General features: G+C 40.5%; 1 protein-coding gene across 1 annotated transcript in view; it reads right to left on the bottom strand.

The window, feature by feature from the left end:
• Positions 1-17,483, bottom strand: part of LOC142143426 (cytochrome P450 2K1-like) — a 47,621-nt gene that overhangs the window by 21,213 nt on the left and 8,925 nt on the right. Inside the window, exons 3-5 of the mRNA XM_075201266.1 lie at positions 14,619-14,778; positions 12,593-12,742; positions 312-472 (exon numbers count right to left, since the gene is read on the bottom strand). Of these exons, the coding sequence (XP_075057367.1) occupies positions 312-472; positions 12,593-12,742; positions 14,619-14,778 (471 nt within the window). The remainder of the gene's footprint in view (positions 1-311; positions 473-12,592; positions 12,743-14,618; positions 14,779-17,483) is intronic.

Here is a 17,483-nt window from a genome sequence, read left to right as displayed (position 1 = left end):
GATACTGTACGTGAATTTGGCATGAAACTTGACGCCAAATAGCAAGGGTCGCCATCCTGGGACTGTGGACTGAGTTTTTCCAAAGCTGGGGAAGTAGACATGCTATCTCCTAAGCAAATACACCAACTTAAATGGGATGTACACAAAATCTTATCAATCCATTCCCTATTAACAGCAATTAAACTTGTCTGAACTTAATTCTTATGAAATTGCAACAATGATCATATTATTAGCTGGAGGAAACTGAAGTTAAGAAAAATACATTGGACATCTTTAAAATCCATCTGACAGATGGATTTTACCATACTTACCCTGACCATAGGGCTTCCCCCGATCCTGATATTGTCATTAATTAAATTCATGAGCCTCAGTATGTTTGGATCCCCATATTCAAATCTCTGACCGTGTAGTATGGACACTATGATATTGGCGACAGCAGCGTTGATGATGGTGAAATTGTTAAAAGGTTTTCCTGAATATGGAACAAAGATACATTGTTAAATTTAATATGAACAAAATTAATAGTGAGGAAAGGTAAAAATGCATGTATAAGAATACAAAGTATCATTATAATACATGAATACTTTTATAAACAGCTTTTATGAACTAGACATCATTATAATTACATTGTCCATGACATTCATACCACAAAGTAACGCAGATAAACTGTTTCACATTTGTTCTCATAGGTTCTATTGAATTCCATATTTCCCCACCGGTGTTAATGTACCAAGAACAACCCATTACCTAAGTCATTTAGTTGTTTTCACCAGTGTATGTATACACTGTGTAAATATATATATATATATATTTACACCGGTCAGCTTTAACTTTAACACCACCTGCCTAATATTGTGTAGGTCACTCTCATGCTGCCATAAAAATCCAGCTCTGGCCCGTCAAGGCATGGACTCCACAAGGGCTCTTTTTGCGTCTGGTACCAATACCGTAGCAGCAGATCCTTTAAGCCTGTAAGTTGTGAGGTAGGGCCTCACACAGCTTAGACTTGTTTTTCCACTGCATCACATAAATGATCAACCGGATTGAGATCTGGGGAATTTGGAAGCCAAGTCAACACCTTGAAATCTTTCTTTGTCATGTTCCTCAAACCAATCCTGAACAATTTTTTGCAGTGGGTCAGGGCACATCATTCTGCTTAAAAAGGCTGCTGCCGTCAGTAAATACCATTACCATGAATGGGTATATTTGGTCATTAATAATGTTTATTTAGGTTTCCCTCTGTGTCCAGGATTTATTATCTGTATGTCAGTGACATTCCCTCAGTGTCCAGGAGTTATTAGATGTATTTCAGTGACATTCCCTTAGTATCCAGGCATTATTCAATATTTTTCAGTGACATTCCCTCAGTGTATCGGAATTATTAGAAGTTTTTCAGTGACATTTCCTCAGTTTCCAGGATTTTTTGAATGTTTTTCATTGACATTCTGTCAGTGTGCAGGAATTATTAGATGTTTTTCAGTGACATTGCATCAATGTCCATGAATTATTTTCTGTATGTCAGTGACATTCCCTAAGTGTCCAGGAGGTTTTAGATGTTTTTCAGTGACATTCTCTCAGTGTGCAGGAGTTATTAGATTTATTTCAGTGACATTTCATCAGAGACCACAAATTGATAAATGTTTTTCAGAGACATTTCCTCAGTGTCCAGGTATTATTTCTCTTTTCTTGTGTTCTCCTTCTAATATTCCATTACCCTCTGTACCTCTTGGCCTGCTTCCCTATACCTTTTCTCTTAAGCTTCGGCCTACTTCTCATTGATTACTACTCACTCACTGTCCCAGAATTATTTTGATCTGCATTACCATGTTATCTGTATTTTATTTTATGTTATTTTTTTATATTTATTATTTCAGTAGGTCTTATCTTTGCATTTTGTTCTTCATGTATCATGTTGTGTCATAGATCACTGTTTTCTGTATATGTCATATATGGCGCTGCAGACCCTTTGTGGCGCCTTATAAATAAAAGATAATAATAATAATAATAGGTGGTTCGTGTCAGAGTAATATCCACATGAATGTCAAGACCCAAGGTTTTACAGCAGAACATTGCCCAGAGCGTCACACTGCCTCTTCTGGCTAGCCTTCTTCTCATAGTGCATCTTGGTGCCATCTCTGCCCCAGGTAAATGCAAATACACCTGGCTGTCCAGACAATGTAAAAGAAAACATGATTCATCAGACTAGGCCACCTTCTTCCAATGCTCCATGGTCCAGTTATGGCTGTGGGCAGGGGACATCATGAGCACTCTGACTGGTCTGTGGTAAAGCAGCCCTGTATGCTGCATGTTGTGATGCACTGTAAGGTACCCTTCTACCATAGCCAGCATTAACTTTTTTAGCAATTTGTGCTATAGTAGCTCTTCTGTAGGATTGATTCAGATGGGCTAGCCTTTGCTCTCCAAGTGTTTAGATGCGCAGAAAACTAAGGTGTATTAGCTCGTTGACTAATAATAATGTTTTTGCATATGTGTACCAAAATGCTAGTGGGATTTTTTATATTGTCCATTTTAGTTGTTATTTGGTATTCCCTCCTAATTAGGAATGACAATCTATAATTTAACAATATTTATTCAAAGTAACTTCCTTACATGTAAACAATCCCATCAATTGCTGACATTATACAACAACATTAACTTATGTGTCAGAAAACCACATAAAAATACTTATTGATCACAAAAATATGCATCACACAATATTACATATAAATTAGATTGTGCTTGAGTGGTAATCACAATCCATATTGGACCATATCTAATATAAAAGAAAAGTTCAGCCAAGTGTCCAGCCAATTCCCATTTTGATATACTAACCACTGTAAAAATCAGGGTTAGTGATAGTCCACTGTGGATAGTGAATTATAGTTGATCTTGCCTTGTGTTCTCTATGCGGGAGGAAAGATTGTAGGGATTACACTGTGTTATCCTAACCTGTATTGTACAGATTCTTCCCCCGCCATGTTAGCAATGATAGTAGGCATAGAACAGAGGTCCTAATAAAATGTTATACTTGCTTGAGTCGGTGATGGCTGGGTACCCAGCAATTTCTTTGAGGGTGGAGGTTCGGCAGCGTGGCAAGTATCAGCGTGGCGTAGGTTGGGAGACGCTTGCTTTCCACTGTGGAACACAAGCTTCACTTTCGGTATTTAGATGCAGCGAATGGAATACCCGGGGCGTGTCCAATGTATTTTGTCCTGGAGGAACTTTCTCAAGGGTGAATTGAACATATGGGTCCTGTGTGGGCATTTATAATACTCCCACTTTGTCATCCCATATCTGATTGGCTGGAAATCGTTGTATAGTCCTGTGTATCCACTTGGCTGTTTCATTTAATAAAATCCTTTAATAGATTACATGGTTATACATATATCAATTGATCAGCATTAATTGCACAAACCACATGATGTTACTCAGTATTGAGATTGTCAGTCAGTAATGCCCCATAGTAAAAAGGGAAATATCTGCTCAAATGCCCAGTGAAAATAGGAGGTGGCTGCCGAAATCGGGGACACTGTAAATGGGGGAGACCCCTCCCCCTGGTTAGATTCTAGAAAGCCACAAGAAAAAACTTGGGGTAGTCCCCAGGCGCCTGTAACAATATGACAATATAAGAATATATATATATAGGGTGTTTATTTTAGTTAAAGCGTGACCGCAGGGGTGAAATAGAGATGTGTATTACATCTTTCAATGCTGCGATGACGCTGAAAGTAAAAACAACAGGCACAGAGCAATCATGCTGGCATATAGAGTACTGAATACAACAACAGCCTGCTAGATGAATCTTGTTGGCAGAAATGGTTGTAAAGTCCATTCCAATGTTGCAATCACCATATAAACAAGGCCTAAAACAATTGTGGGTGATATGATCGCATAAACTCCAGTGCTGATTGCACAATAAACAGTCAAAGTGGATATATAAGAGTCAATAAATACTCTTAGAATGGTAACAGTTCCGGTACATCACAGGAGGGGAATCAAAGAAGGTAAACTCACCCCACTCCTTGAAGGTCCGCTTCACAGATGTCTGTTCGGGGAAGCCACTGTGTGAGTCTCTATCCACGCTGCTTGGCATCCAGCTGCCGAGTGAAAGTTTGTAGTTTGCGCATGCGGTGGTGTATCTCCGGTCTGTGTAAGCGTGCAGCCGGCTTGACAGTGTAAAAGTGCAGATGCTGATGAGTGCTGGTAAATTCGTTTGGGATCGATAACCTACGCGTTTCGCCCAGTGATGGGCTTCATCATTAATGTATGGAGGACAAAGGCCACTTTGCCTCCTTTTATAGTTGTCTAAAACGGATTTAACCAATGAAAAGCCATTTTTGACCAGATGTACCAATTAAGGCTATGTGGGTTACTCCTCATGGGAGACCGGGAATGTTGTAAGTCGCAGAAAGAATCCTCTGTTAAACTAATAACCTTGTAAGTTTAGAATCAATAAACATAAGGAGTGTGTTAAAGGAAACTATTAAGTTCAAAGTCAATGTTTAGACCTCGTGGTGTTAAAGTCTTCAGTGTATAGATCCATTTGCTTTCTCCACGTGACATGGATCGAATGAAATCCCCTCCTCTCCATGATTTCTTCACTTTACAAATGCCTAAGAACTTTAGCAATGAAGGATCTTTATTGTGAAGGAGAGCAAAATGGTTTGAGACACTATGTGCCTCAAACCCCTTTTTGATGTTCCTTTGATGTTCACTAATACGGATGTGTAGGTCTCTTGCAGTCCTTCCTATATACTGCTTTCCACAAGGACACTCAAGCAAATATATCACCCCCTTAGTGTCGCAAGTGATTTTGTCTCTGATGGTGTATGTGGCACCAGTAGCAGTTGAAGTGAATGTGCTGGCGGGCTTAGTGCCCCTCATATGACTAGTTCTACATGCTTGGCATCTTGTACAATGGAAAAACCCTTTTCTGTCTTCTCCTAACCATGTAATGCTAGGAGTCTGTACGGTAGTTGGAATACTACTTGTCACAAGGGCATTTTTTAGGTTGTTAGCCTTCTTATAAATGAACCTCGCTTTACTGGGTAAAACCTCCCTCAATTTCTCATCCCCCAAAAGGATGTTCCAATGTTTGCAAATAATTTTCTCTATCTTTTTGGAATCACTATTATATCTGCTGATGAAAGAGGGGGCGTCAGATTGTTCAAGGGATTTTGTTGTCTTCTTGGTTGAAAGATTTTCTCTATCCTCTTTTCTGACTTCAACCAGGGTTTTTTTCTACAGAGGTGCTATCATAGCCCCTTTGCAGGAACCTGTCCCTAATCAGGTTGGCTTGGATGTCGTATTGCTCTATAGTGGAACAGTTCCTCCTAATTCTAGTGAACTGGCCTTTAGGGATATTACACAGCCAGTTGGTATGGTGACTGCTGCAGGCCAGGATATACGAGGTGCAATCCACTTCCTTCAGATGCGTTTTACTTGCAACCTTATTATTTTCAATGTATATCTTTAAGTCTAGAAAAACAACCTTCTCTCTGCTGAAGTTGGCTGTAAACCTCATTTTAAGGTCATTGGTGTTAATGTATAGTAGGTACTCCTCTAGCTGTTTTACAGTCCCTGTCCATATGCACAGTACGTCATCTATGAATCTGTACCATTTGTGTACATACTCTACAAATGGATTGTTGTTCCATATATTTAGATTCTCCCAGTGGGCCACAAACAAATTTGCGTAACTGGGCGCGAAATTCGCGCCCATAGCTGTCCCGCGAATTTGTCTGTAGTAACCACTGTTTGCCCAAAAATAGTTGTGGTGTAGGACAAAACGAATACTCTGCAAAATAAATTCTATCTGTTCCATTTGGAGGTGGGATTCCTCTCTCAGAATGGAGCTCACATGTTGGCACCCTTTGTCATGATCAATTATCGTATACTATGAAGTTACATCACATGTGAGAAGGATAAAGCCCTCTTCCCATTGGACCTCCTGTAGGATCTCCAATGCATGGCTAGTATCCCTCAAATAGCTTCTTTGACGAGTGACAAGTGGTTGCAGGAAAAAGTCTATGTAACTTGATAGGTTGGTAGTAAGGGAGTTGATCCCAGAAACAATTGGTCTCCACGGTGGGTTGGTACGGGATTTGTGCACTTTCGGGAGACGGTATATAACTGGTAATCTTGGGTCCTTGATTTTAAGAAACTCTAATTCTGTTTTGTTAAGTATCCCCTCCTCTGATGCACTCTTAAGTAGTTTCACTAAATCTCGTTGGTAATTGGCCAGGGGGTCACTTTTAAGGTGCTCATAGGTATTAGTGTCCTTTAGTTGCCTTTCTAACTCTGTTAGATAATCAGTGATGTTGAGGACAGTAATTTCCCCTCCTTTGTCCGCTGGTTTTATGACAATCTCACGATTGCTCTTGAGTTCTCTAATGGCTTTCATTTCTGCCTTACTGGTATTACATTGAGAACCCTTTTTCTCTATTTTCAGATGTTCTAGGTCATTTTCAACTAGTTTCTGAAACGTAGTTATGAAGGATCCTTTCATACAATTAGGGTAAAATGTAGATTTGTTCCTTAAAGTTGTATGGGTATATTTGTCTGAATGCTCCCTATTGACCTTGCTAGTTGGGGTGGAGGCGATGTCTCTCTGGTCTTTTGTGAAGTATCTTTTAAGGGTAAGCTTACGAATGAACCTATGAGTGTCAATGTACGTCTCAAATTTGTCCATTGCTGTGTTGGAGCAAATTTTAGTCCTTTTCCCAAAACCTCATTTTGAGCTTTGGTAAGGTGGGTACTACTGAGATTGAAAATTCCTTCATTAGTGGATTGGCTTACTTCCTTATTTTGGGCCTTGCCCCTGCACATTCTTCCTCCTCTCTTTCCTCTGAGGGTATGCGCCTTTTTCTCCTCCTGGGGGATGGAGGGGTTGGTCTTGTTAGATTTGTGTCCACATGGACTATCTCTGTAAGGAACACGGGATCCTTCGCAAGATCTAAAAAAAGATCCAGATTTTTCTCTGGGTCCTGATCCCATGGTTTGTTCAGGTGCTCCGTGTGTTGGGAAATAGGTGCCTGTGCCTTTTCTAGTTTTTTCAATATATCTAACTGTACTTGTGATATTTCCTTGTAGGCTGTGGCTTTTCCCCTCCCAAACCCACCTTTTGCTAGTTGGATGTAGTTACTGGAAGGGGAAGTTTGTCCCAGGGAGTTGTCTACATTCCTTGGATCTAGGGGTTTGTAAATCCTATTCCGGGAACTCCTATGAGGTAGCTCCTTAATGAGAGGCGATCTATGGGTGGACCCCTTATTAGAATGAGAAGGTCCTGATTTTTGTCTCCCAGACCTTGCTTTGCTTCTCATATGGACGGGTCTTCGACCACCCCTGTCTGTTTTTGTAGTTGTCTCCGCCCTGTGATTTAATGGTCTGGGTTCATTTTGGATGTATTGAGAACTTTGTTCGTAATCTTTTAGATCTCTTAAGAACTTGCTCTCTTTGATTTTAAGGATGTCTTCCTCTATTTTTTTGATCTTATTTAAAGTCAGTGATTCTAGATTTTGATAGTCTTCTAGGTGTTTAAGAGGGTCTAACTTCACCTGTATAAGTGAAATTTCCTCCTCTATTCTCTTCAGTGAGTTTTGGAGAGGAGGGGATTTCATTCGATCCCTGTCACGTGAAGAAAGCAAATGGATCTATACACTGAAGACTTTAACACCACGAGGTCTAAACATTGACTTTGAACTTAATAGTTTCCTTTAACACTCTCCTTATGTTTATTGATTCTAAACTTACAAGGTTATTAGTTTAACAGAGGATTCTTTCTGCGACTTACAACATTCCCGGTCTCCCATGAGGAGTATCATATATGCTTATACAGATTCAGTGAAACTTGCTTTAACCCACATAGCCTTAGTTGGTATATCTGGTCAAAAATGGCTTTTCATTGGTCAAATCCGTTTTAGACAACTATAAAAGGAGGCAAAGTGGCCTTTGTCCTCCATACATCCCTGAGGAAGCCCATCACTGGGCGAAACGCATAGTTTATCGATCCCAAACAGATTTACCAACACTCATCAGCATCTGCACTTTTACACTGTCAAGCCGGCTGCACGCTTACACAGACCGGACATACACCACCGCATGTGCATGCGTGACCTACGAACTTTCACTCGGCAGCTGGATGCCAAGCAGCGTGGATAGAGACTCGCACAGCGGCCTCCCCGAACGGACATCTGTGAAGCGGACCTTCAAGACGTGGGGTGAGTTTACCTTCTTTGATTCCCCTCCTGTGATGTACCGGAGCTGTTACCATTCTAGGAGTATTTATTGACTCTTATATATCCACTTTGACTGTTTATTGTGCAATCAGCACGGGAACTTTATGCAGTTTATGCGATCATATCACCCACAATTTTTTTGGGCCTTGTTTATATGGTGATTGCAACATTGGATTGAACTTTACAACCATTTCTGCCATCAAGATTCATCAAGCAGGCTGTTTTTGTATTCAGTACTCTATATGCCAGCATGATTGCTGCGTGCCTGTTGTTTTTACTTTCAGCGTTATCGCAGCATTGAAAGATGTAATACACATCTCTATTTCACCCCTGCGGTCACACTTTGACCAAAATAAACACCCTATATATATATATTCTTATATTGTCATATTGTTACAGGCGCCTGGGAACTACCCCAAGTTTTTTCTTGTGGTTCTCTAGTAATGCCCCATATTCTATATATCGCCTCTAGGAGTTCTAAAATATTAAGTTGGTAATTCTATAATGATGGAATCTTGATAAATACTTACATACTTTAGATTGACTGATTTACATTTGAACTCATCCTACTGAATATGAAAAAGAATTTGATAATATTTATGCTACCATATAAAACTTCATGATGTCCAGTTAGGTATCCAAGTGAATCAATAAGTCTTGGACACCCTTGACCTTGTCAAAGGTTCACCAATTGTACTTCCTTGGACCAGTTTTGGTAGATACTATCCATCTCATCCCGGGAACACCCCACAATACCTGCAGTTGGAGATACTCTGACCCAGTCATCTAACCATCACAATTTGGCCTTTGTTAAAGTAGCTCAAATGCTATTTTTTGCACATTTTTCTTGCCTCTAACACATCGGGCCTGAGTCATTTAGGCAAGTAAGGCAAAAAAAGGAGTAAATGTTCTCCGGGACAAACCATGTTAAAATTCAAGGGGTGTAAATTAGTTTATTATTTTGCACATACGTTAAATACTGGCTGTATTTTCATCTAGCACACAAACACTTCATAGCTTTATTTTTACACTAAAATTTAAAGTTGATCTAGTATATGTCCTATCCCAACTTTCAATCTGTCTCTACATTTTAAATTTACCTTCCCCCTCCAATGTAGCATGGTTTTGCCCAGGTGCAAAGTTACTCCTTATTTATGTTTTGCTCTCCTTAATGACTCAGACCCATCAACTTCAAGAACTGACTGTTCACTTGCTCCTTAATATATCCCCCTCTTGCAATGTAATTAATGCTATTTACAATATATATACTTTTATTGTTCTATCATCATCACCATTTATTTATATAGCATCACTGATTCCGCAGCGCTGTACAGAGAACTCATTCATATCAGTCCCTGCCCCATTGGAGCTTACAGTCTAAATTCCCTAACACACACACACACACACAGACAGAGGAGGAGACTAGGGTAAATGTTTGATAGCAGCCAATTAACCTACCAGTGTAGCAAGCCTGCCCTCCCAAAAAAGGCTATATATTGTAATATTTTCTATTTCTCAATACATTTATATTTTGGAAGGGCCATTCAGTGAAATCTATATTTAAAAAAGGGACTTTTGTTGCAAGGTTTTTTGTAGCCATTTTCAACATTTAGTGACCACATGTAGAACATTGCAGCAGCTGCAAAAAAATGTCATCTGCCATGCCACCAACTGAAGCAAGCCCATTGGATAAATTAAATAACAAAAAAAATAGTGTAAGGTGCAAGAGCTAAAAATGTTGAAATGCAGTGCACATGCTACATTTGAAACTTTATACAGGCATTATGCAGAGTGAAAAAGCAGTAACAATTGTTATTAGATGGACAGAGACATCAGTAGATATTTACACAAGTAGATACCAAATTGTACCTAATTTGCTTCCGCTCTACAAATAAATGAGAATGATGACATATAAATATGCTTGTATATTTTATTAATCTGCGCACTAACCAAATATTAAAGACTGTGACGCAGCTTAGTAAAGAAATAGGGTGATCCAGCCTATATAATGCTATACAGAGAATTAGAAAAAAACAGCGCTCAACATAGACTTGTGTAGATATATTATGTGAAAACTCAGAAATAAATGTGACAAGATAATAATGTAAATTGTGTGGAACTCAGATATGCTATAATTCTAACCAAATAGCTGATACCATATCACTACTCAGCAAAAAGATGCTGTACATTATATAGGTTATACAATAAAGATTTATTACAATAATAATACAGGCTAAAAGATGAGAAAACTAAAATATCTCAGATATACCTATTTAAATAAGCCCAGCAAAAGAGAGAAAATTGTACATAGTCCATAAATATATATGAGGATAGATCTACCCTAAAAACCAAAACAAAACAATGGAAAATTAAAAAATTGAAAAGGAGGGAAAAAAGAAAAATTAAAAAAAGAGAAAAGAAAAAAAAATAAATAAATATAAAAATAAAATCTAAAATGTGGAGAGTCTGTACACTTGAAACCGAAGATGTCAGATCGGTGATAAAGCAAATGAACAAAATGCTTCAATGATGAAAGGGAGTACGACCCCTCGCTATACTTGCGGTTGTTTGCAATCCATAATCCGATATGGGGATCGAGGATAAAGTTATTCAGTAGATAGCGTTTTTATTTCAGTCTCCTGGACAAAAATATGTTACAATGCAAGGGGTGCAAATTAGTATTCTGTTTTGCACATAAGTTAAATACTGACTGTTTTTTCATGTAGCACTCAAATATCAACTTTAAATTTACATGTACAAATAAGCTATCAAGTATTTGTGTGCTACATGAAAAAACAGTCAGTATTTAACTTATTTGCAAAACAGAATACTAATTTGCACCCCTTGCATTGTAACATGGTTTTCTCCAGGAGACTGAAATAAGAAGTTTCTTAAGTTAAGATCCTTAATGAATCAGGCCCGTGGTTATTATAACTAGTTTGCATATTAACTGGGCTTGACCTAACACATAGAATCATTGTATCTTAATTGAGAATAGGAGTGACAATGGAAAAGGAGCAAAGTAGTCACTTGCACAATAAGCACTAGAAAATAATAAGGATACAGTTATGAGTAGTCCTGAGAGTTTAAGCAGTTCAAGGCCAAGCTTCTGATTTAAATGGGCTGCAATACTGACTTTTGGCCACAGGTATGGTGAGGCACAATATTTGTTAGATTACTCCCACATGTAGTACACACTTACCAGCTCTGGAAATCTGGGGGTAAATGTATCAAGCTGAGAGTTTTCCAGCGGGTTTGAAAAACCAATCAGATTCTAGCTGTCATTTATTTAGTACATTCTTTAAAATGAAAGCTAGAATCTGATTGGTTGCTATAGGCAACATCTCCACTTTTCAAACCCGTCGGAAAACTCTCAGTTTGATACATTTACCCCCTGGAATTTAAACATGTATCAAAGGCCTGAGTGGTTCTCCGGTGGCCATCCTCTCTGAATATAGTTTTATCATTAGCAACAGCATTAGCAAGAAACAATGAAAAGGAAAATAGCAATCTGCAGACAACTGGAACAAATCTGGATTTCCACAAACAGAAACAGATGCTAAACATCCCAGAGTAACAAGCTTAACTCTAGCATGTAGGACAACAGTGCAAGTACCATAGTGGCCCCTTTGGTGGAACAGCGGTACTGCAGGCTGGATACACATATGACAGAGTCCGGATATACTCCTTGCAGGCAAGATCAGGGAAAGGCATGGCTGCAGCTAGATACAGGACTGCAGCCAGAGGCAGATCATGACAGCGACACACAAGACAGAGTTGGATAGCCACCTATGCCGATGTCTCAATCAACTCGCGGAACCCAACCCTCTTTTACAGGAGATCCCTGGATCCAGGGATTACACATATAATTAGCTTTAACAGCAATAATCTAAAATAAAGGTGCATTTATTCAAATGAATTACAATAGCACAACTTTATCATATTGTATTCCTTAATAGTTAGACCACTTCTTGGGCTAAAGTGTTTGGCTCGTGTCTACAAGATGGACACAGCAGAAAATGACAGGTTCAAAGGTGGGCAAACTTATTTATCATGGGAACTAAGAACTTATAAAAAAGACTGAAAAAAAGCATGTCATAGATGTAACCTAATTAGTATGTAGAAAAATATATAAAAAACTAATGAGCTTTTATTACCCAAAACTGTGCAAGTGACAAGGCACTATGATTGGTGAAAATATGGATTCCTCATTAGTATTAAAGAGATTCTTTACTGTATCATGGTCATACTATGATGTATGTTTATATTTAATTAAATGCAAATATATTATTGGTATCAAAGTAGTAATCGTGGTATATGAGAAAATGATAGAGAGTCCAATAGCAAACACTCACCTTTATAGGATCTAAATGTCTGCATTAAACTTTCACATTCATCATTGATCTTTTCTTCTATGCTTTTTTTTCCCATTCCATAATCTCGTAATGTTGAAAGAGAAAATCGTCTCATCACTTTCCAGTTCTCGCCATTAGCAGCGATAACACCTAAATCGAATGAATACACATCACTGCGTTACACTTATTTGTACTACATTGATAATGGAAAATATTGATGGTGATATATGAGCCAAAATAGCATTTGCCCCAAACACCTAATGCCACAATTTCCCATCAACTTACTGCCAGGTCCTAGTCCATAAACAACCACCTTCTATTCTCAATTCTCCTGAATATCTTTTATCAATGTATGTCTGTTTTATAGGTGTAGTTACTGTACATGTAGTTGTTAAACCCATCTTGAAAATAAATCTGTCATGAAACTATAACATGCCCATGACATCTGTATCTTTCTAGGATGCAGGTTTGGTATGTATAGATCGGCCTGGGGTCACTCCAGTGACATCCAACAATGAAATGTGGCAAACACAGTGACATATACAGTATACTGGACTAGCATGAGCAGTAGAGACTCTCAACTGCAGGACCCTACTTTGCTGTGGAACCTCTGACCTCTGCAGTGTCTGCAGTCAGTGGGCATCTTATTGAACTATTGTGTGAATTATAACATGTAAAGCATTTGAAGCCCCAGAAAAACATGCACGTTAGTAGGCATCCTAACTCTCCAAAATTAAATTCTGCTAAGATGGGAAGGGAACGCTTGTTTTCCTTTCATGACCGTGCAATAAATGAAGCCCAGAGCAATAAGCAGAGGAGGAAACGGTAGAGCCCAGCTGCTTTAACTTTGTGAATGATCAGGGTGTCCCTCCCTGTCGAAACATTGGCGACCCCATCACAATTTTGCTATGTGGCCCCCGAATTCTAATTATGCAGAAACCTTCACCTACCATAATCCATACCATGCATTACAGTATCACTGAACAGGATGTGGCATGCACCTGTGTGGACATAAACAAGCTGCCTAGCTGCCTTACAGAGACGTTTAAAAAGGTTTTACCTCAATAATTTCACACTGAATGCCCACTATCGATATCAAATTTCTAATACTTAAAAGAAGGGAATGTAAGTAAAAGCAGGGGTCAGATGATGTTTGAATAAGAAGAAAGTTACAACTGACAATCTTAATGCACTCTAGCAGTTGTCTCTTACCCAGAGCAATCCAACTTATAAAAGATTACTCTACATACAGCAAGGCAGCGATTCATTTTCTAAACTAATTCAGTAGTGGTGAATATATATATATATATATATATATATATATATATATATATATATATGTGTGTGTGTGTGTCAGATTAATAGATGTAATAGAAGCCACTTGTCTAAAAGTGGACATGTCATTTCAGGGGTCTAGGAAGACATTTTTGGCACCATAGCAAAATTTTGCAGGGACCAACAATGTTTCTAGGGTGAGAGATATTCAAACCCCCTCTCCTCTCACTTACCATACCAGGTTGCAAACCTGCCTCATCTTACCAGCTGGTGCTCTGCAACACTTCACTCTGCACTTCCTACTCAGAAAGGAAGGTTAACTTGTTCACACTCCCATTCTGGGCTTTCAAATGCTTTTGGTGTAGGTGATAAAACAGCACGGAGATCTTTAAGCTCCATGCTGAATGCGGACAACACACAATACTCACACTCAGAGAAGATAACAGAGGGGCTCAGGACCAGGAGTAGCATGGTTGCCAACGGCACAGGGTTACCTTAGCTGCTGGGACCTGTGCTAATATTTTCAGGCACATTTCCCAAAGGTGCCATTACTTAATATTAGGTATAGTATGGTTTTGTGTCAGTAGTATCTATGTTTTGCCATGTTTGAAATGCATATGAGCGGGGACAAGAATTTTTCATTCATTGAGCAGGGTTCATTATACTTTGATGCACTTTTACAGAGCTTAATATATGTATTAAGCTCTGAACTTTTTGTATATTTTTTTGACTTTCAACTCAAAATAGTTACCAAATCCTTTTGATGTTTTAGAGATGATTGGTGAAACAGGTCGGTCAGAAAATGCATCTGCATGGTTGATTAGAGCATCTTTTACAGTGTCATAGCCACACAGGACGACCATCTTTTCTCCTAAATTGACACTAAATACTGAGCCATACTTCTTTGCCAGCTGTAAAAACAGTAAAGAACAGAATCAACAAACCATTCAAAGAATAATTCTATAATATGTTAAACTATGAAATTGGCTCTCATTCCCCACAATCCACCTACCCATGATTTCTCTCTCAAAATGCTGATAACTGGCCCCATCCACTGTGGAATGGTCCGTCTCGTATGTGAGGCTTGATTTGTTCTTGTCAAGTATCTCCCCCCTCTACCTATCCCTTCACTGGCTCCCCTTCCCCAACAGAACTCTCTTCAAGCTGCTCACTCTTACATACAAGGCCCTCGCCAACTTCACTGCACCCTACATCTCTACCCTCCTCTCTATTCATGCTCCATCCCGCCTTCTCTGATTTGATAATGACCGTCGCCTCTCTTCTCCCCTGATCACCTCCTCCCACGCGCGTATCCAAGACTTTGCCCGGGCTGAGCCCCTCCACTGGAACAAGCTTCCTCCCTCTATCAGAACTTCCCCTAATCTGTCCAGCTTCAAGCTGGCTCCTTCCAGTCTCCCACTTAACTTCCTACCTTTTCTTCTGCCTCTTCCCCTTCATTCCGCTTCCCTTATCCTTACCCTCCGTTCCTCCTTCTCTCCCTCTCTCCCCCATGTCTCTCTGTCTGTCTACCCCACCCCTTAGATTGTACACTCCTTTGAGCAGGGTCATCTCTCCTCCTGTCTTCACCACTTTTAACTTAGAGATGAGCGCACTCGGATTTCTGAAATCCGAGCCCACCCGAACGTTGCGAATCCGAGTCGGATCCGAGACAGATCTGGGTATTCCTGCCAATTGCAAAACTGAAAGCGAGTGTCAAGGGCACTAGGAGTCTTTGCCCAGGATATCACCAGATGATGGACTTACCAGAGTAATATAGCTGGTACTATGGTTCTCTGGTAGCAGGGTGGCAACGGAACAGGAGAATCAGCAGATGGTGAGAGAATGCTCAAGGAAAGTCTATGACTAACAGCAACTGGTAATGAGTAGATCTATGTACACGAGGAACCAGATGGACAAGTAAATGTGAGAAGAGTCAGTGGTCTGCGTATAGCAAGTTGTACCACTGCTATAATGAGGAGGAATGTCCAGGAGTAGCGAGGAGGTAGTGAGAGTCAGCGGTCTGCGTATAGCAAGTTGTACCGCTGTCTATAGTGAAGGAATGGAGTCCAGGTGCAAGTAGGTAACGGGGAAGTCAGTGGTCTGCGTATAGCAAGTTGTACCACTGCTTATGTGAGAGGATACTTGAAACTCGTGTCACAGGGAAACAGGAGTCAGTGGTCTGCGTCAGCAAGTTGTACCACTGCTATATATATGTGAGGAGGGGCACGAGGAGATGAATGTAAAGCAGAGGATACACGGGGCACACAGAACTTGATCCCACGATGATATCCACAATACAATAATAACTGACAAGCGCTGCTTGAAGTATACAAAGTCACTATAGCGATCCAGGTAATAGGAAACAAAGTCAATGGTAACAATAGCTTCAGTGGATCGGAGACTCCGGAGAAGAACACAACACAGTCCAGACGGATATGCAATACAAAAGCAAAGTCAATGGAAAGTATGCATACCGCGGTTCAGGAGAGCAGGCTGTCAGAGAGACGTGCAGGGATACCTGAACAGCTGAAGGCCGGCAGGAGGAGAGACCACTGGAGGATGGAAGCGGTAATCAGGTTGGTGCAGCGCACGGCAGGTAATCCAGTATCAACGAAGCAATACTCAGGAAGCAGTAGTAAGTAAAACTGGAAACATGATGAACACGAGAGAGTTGAGGCTGTCTGGTATCCGGCAGTAGTAGCGGAGGCAGCGGAGAGAAGACACGCTGAACGCGGGAGAGTAGAGGCGGTCTGGAATCCGGTAGTAGTAGCGAAGGCAGCGGAGAGGAGACACGCTGAACATAGAAGAGTAGAGACGGTCTGGAATCCGGCAGCAGTAGCAGATAGGAATCAGTGGAGAGCTGACACGATAAACACAAGAGAGTTGAGACGGTCTGGAACCCTGCAGTAGTAACGGAGGCAGCGGAGAGCAGACACGCTGAACACAGGAGAGTTGAGACGAACTGGAGTCCGGTAGTAGTAGCAGATAGGAATCAGCTGAGTGCAGGCACGATGATCACAGGAGAGTTGAAGTGGTCTGGAAACCACAATAGCAGTAAACAGGAATCAGCTGGAGCTGAATACACGAGGAAACACAGGAACACCTTCAGAGGCTCATGGGGAATGAGACTCCAAGATCAGGCAACCAGGTAATGATCACAGGTGGTTTAAATAGGGAGGGTTGCCTGATCATCCAATCAATTAAAAGCAACAGGTACTGAAGGTTTAATAAGGGCTGCACATGCGCAGACCCTCAGGATGGCGGATGGCCACGGTTCCTGAACACAGGAGAAATGGCACTCACAGTGCGGTGAGTGACAGCGAGGCTCTGAGTCATAATCTCGCTGTCAGATCTCACGATACTCGGATCCTATAAATTCCCCGCTAGTCGCCGCCATCTTCACTCGGGCATTGATCAGGGTAGAGGGAGGGTGTGTTAGGTGGTCCTCTGTCCTGCTATATCTCGTGCTGTTCAGTTCTGTTCTGTGCTGTGCTGTGCTCTGTGTCCTGTTCAGTCCAGTGGTGCTGTGTCCTGTGCTCTGTCCTTCTGAGTTGAGTGGTGCTGCTGGGTCCTGTGCTGTGTCCTGTTCAGTCCAGTGGGGCTGTGTCCTGTGCTC

This window comes from Mixophyes fleayi, chromosome 3 (genome assembly GCF_038048845.1).
Source record: "Mixophyes fleayi isolate aMixFle1 chromosome 3, aMixFle1.hap1, whole genome shotgun sequence".
NCBI classification, from domain to species: domain Eukaryota; kingdom Metazoa; phylum Chordata; class Amphibia; order Anura; family Limnodynastidae; genus Mixophyes; species Mixophyes fleayi.
Note: the sequence above shows the minus strand (reverse complement) of the source record. Positions and strands in the feature narration are given on the sequence as shown.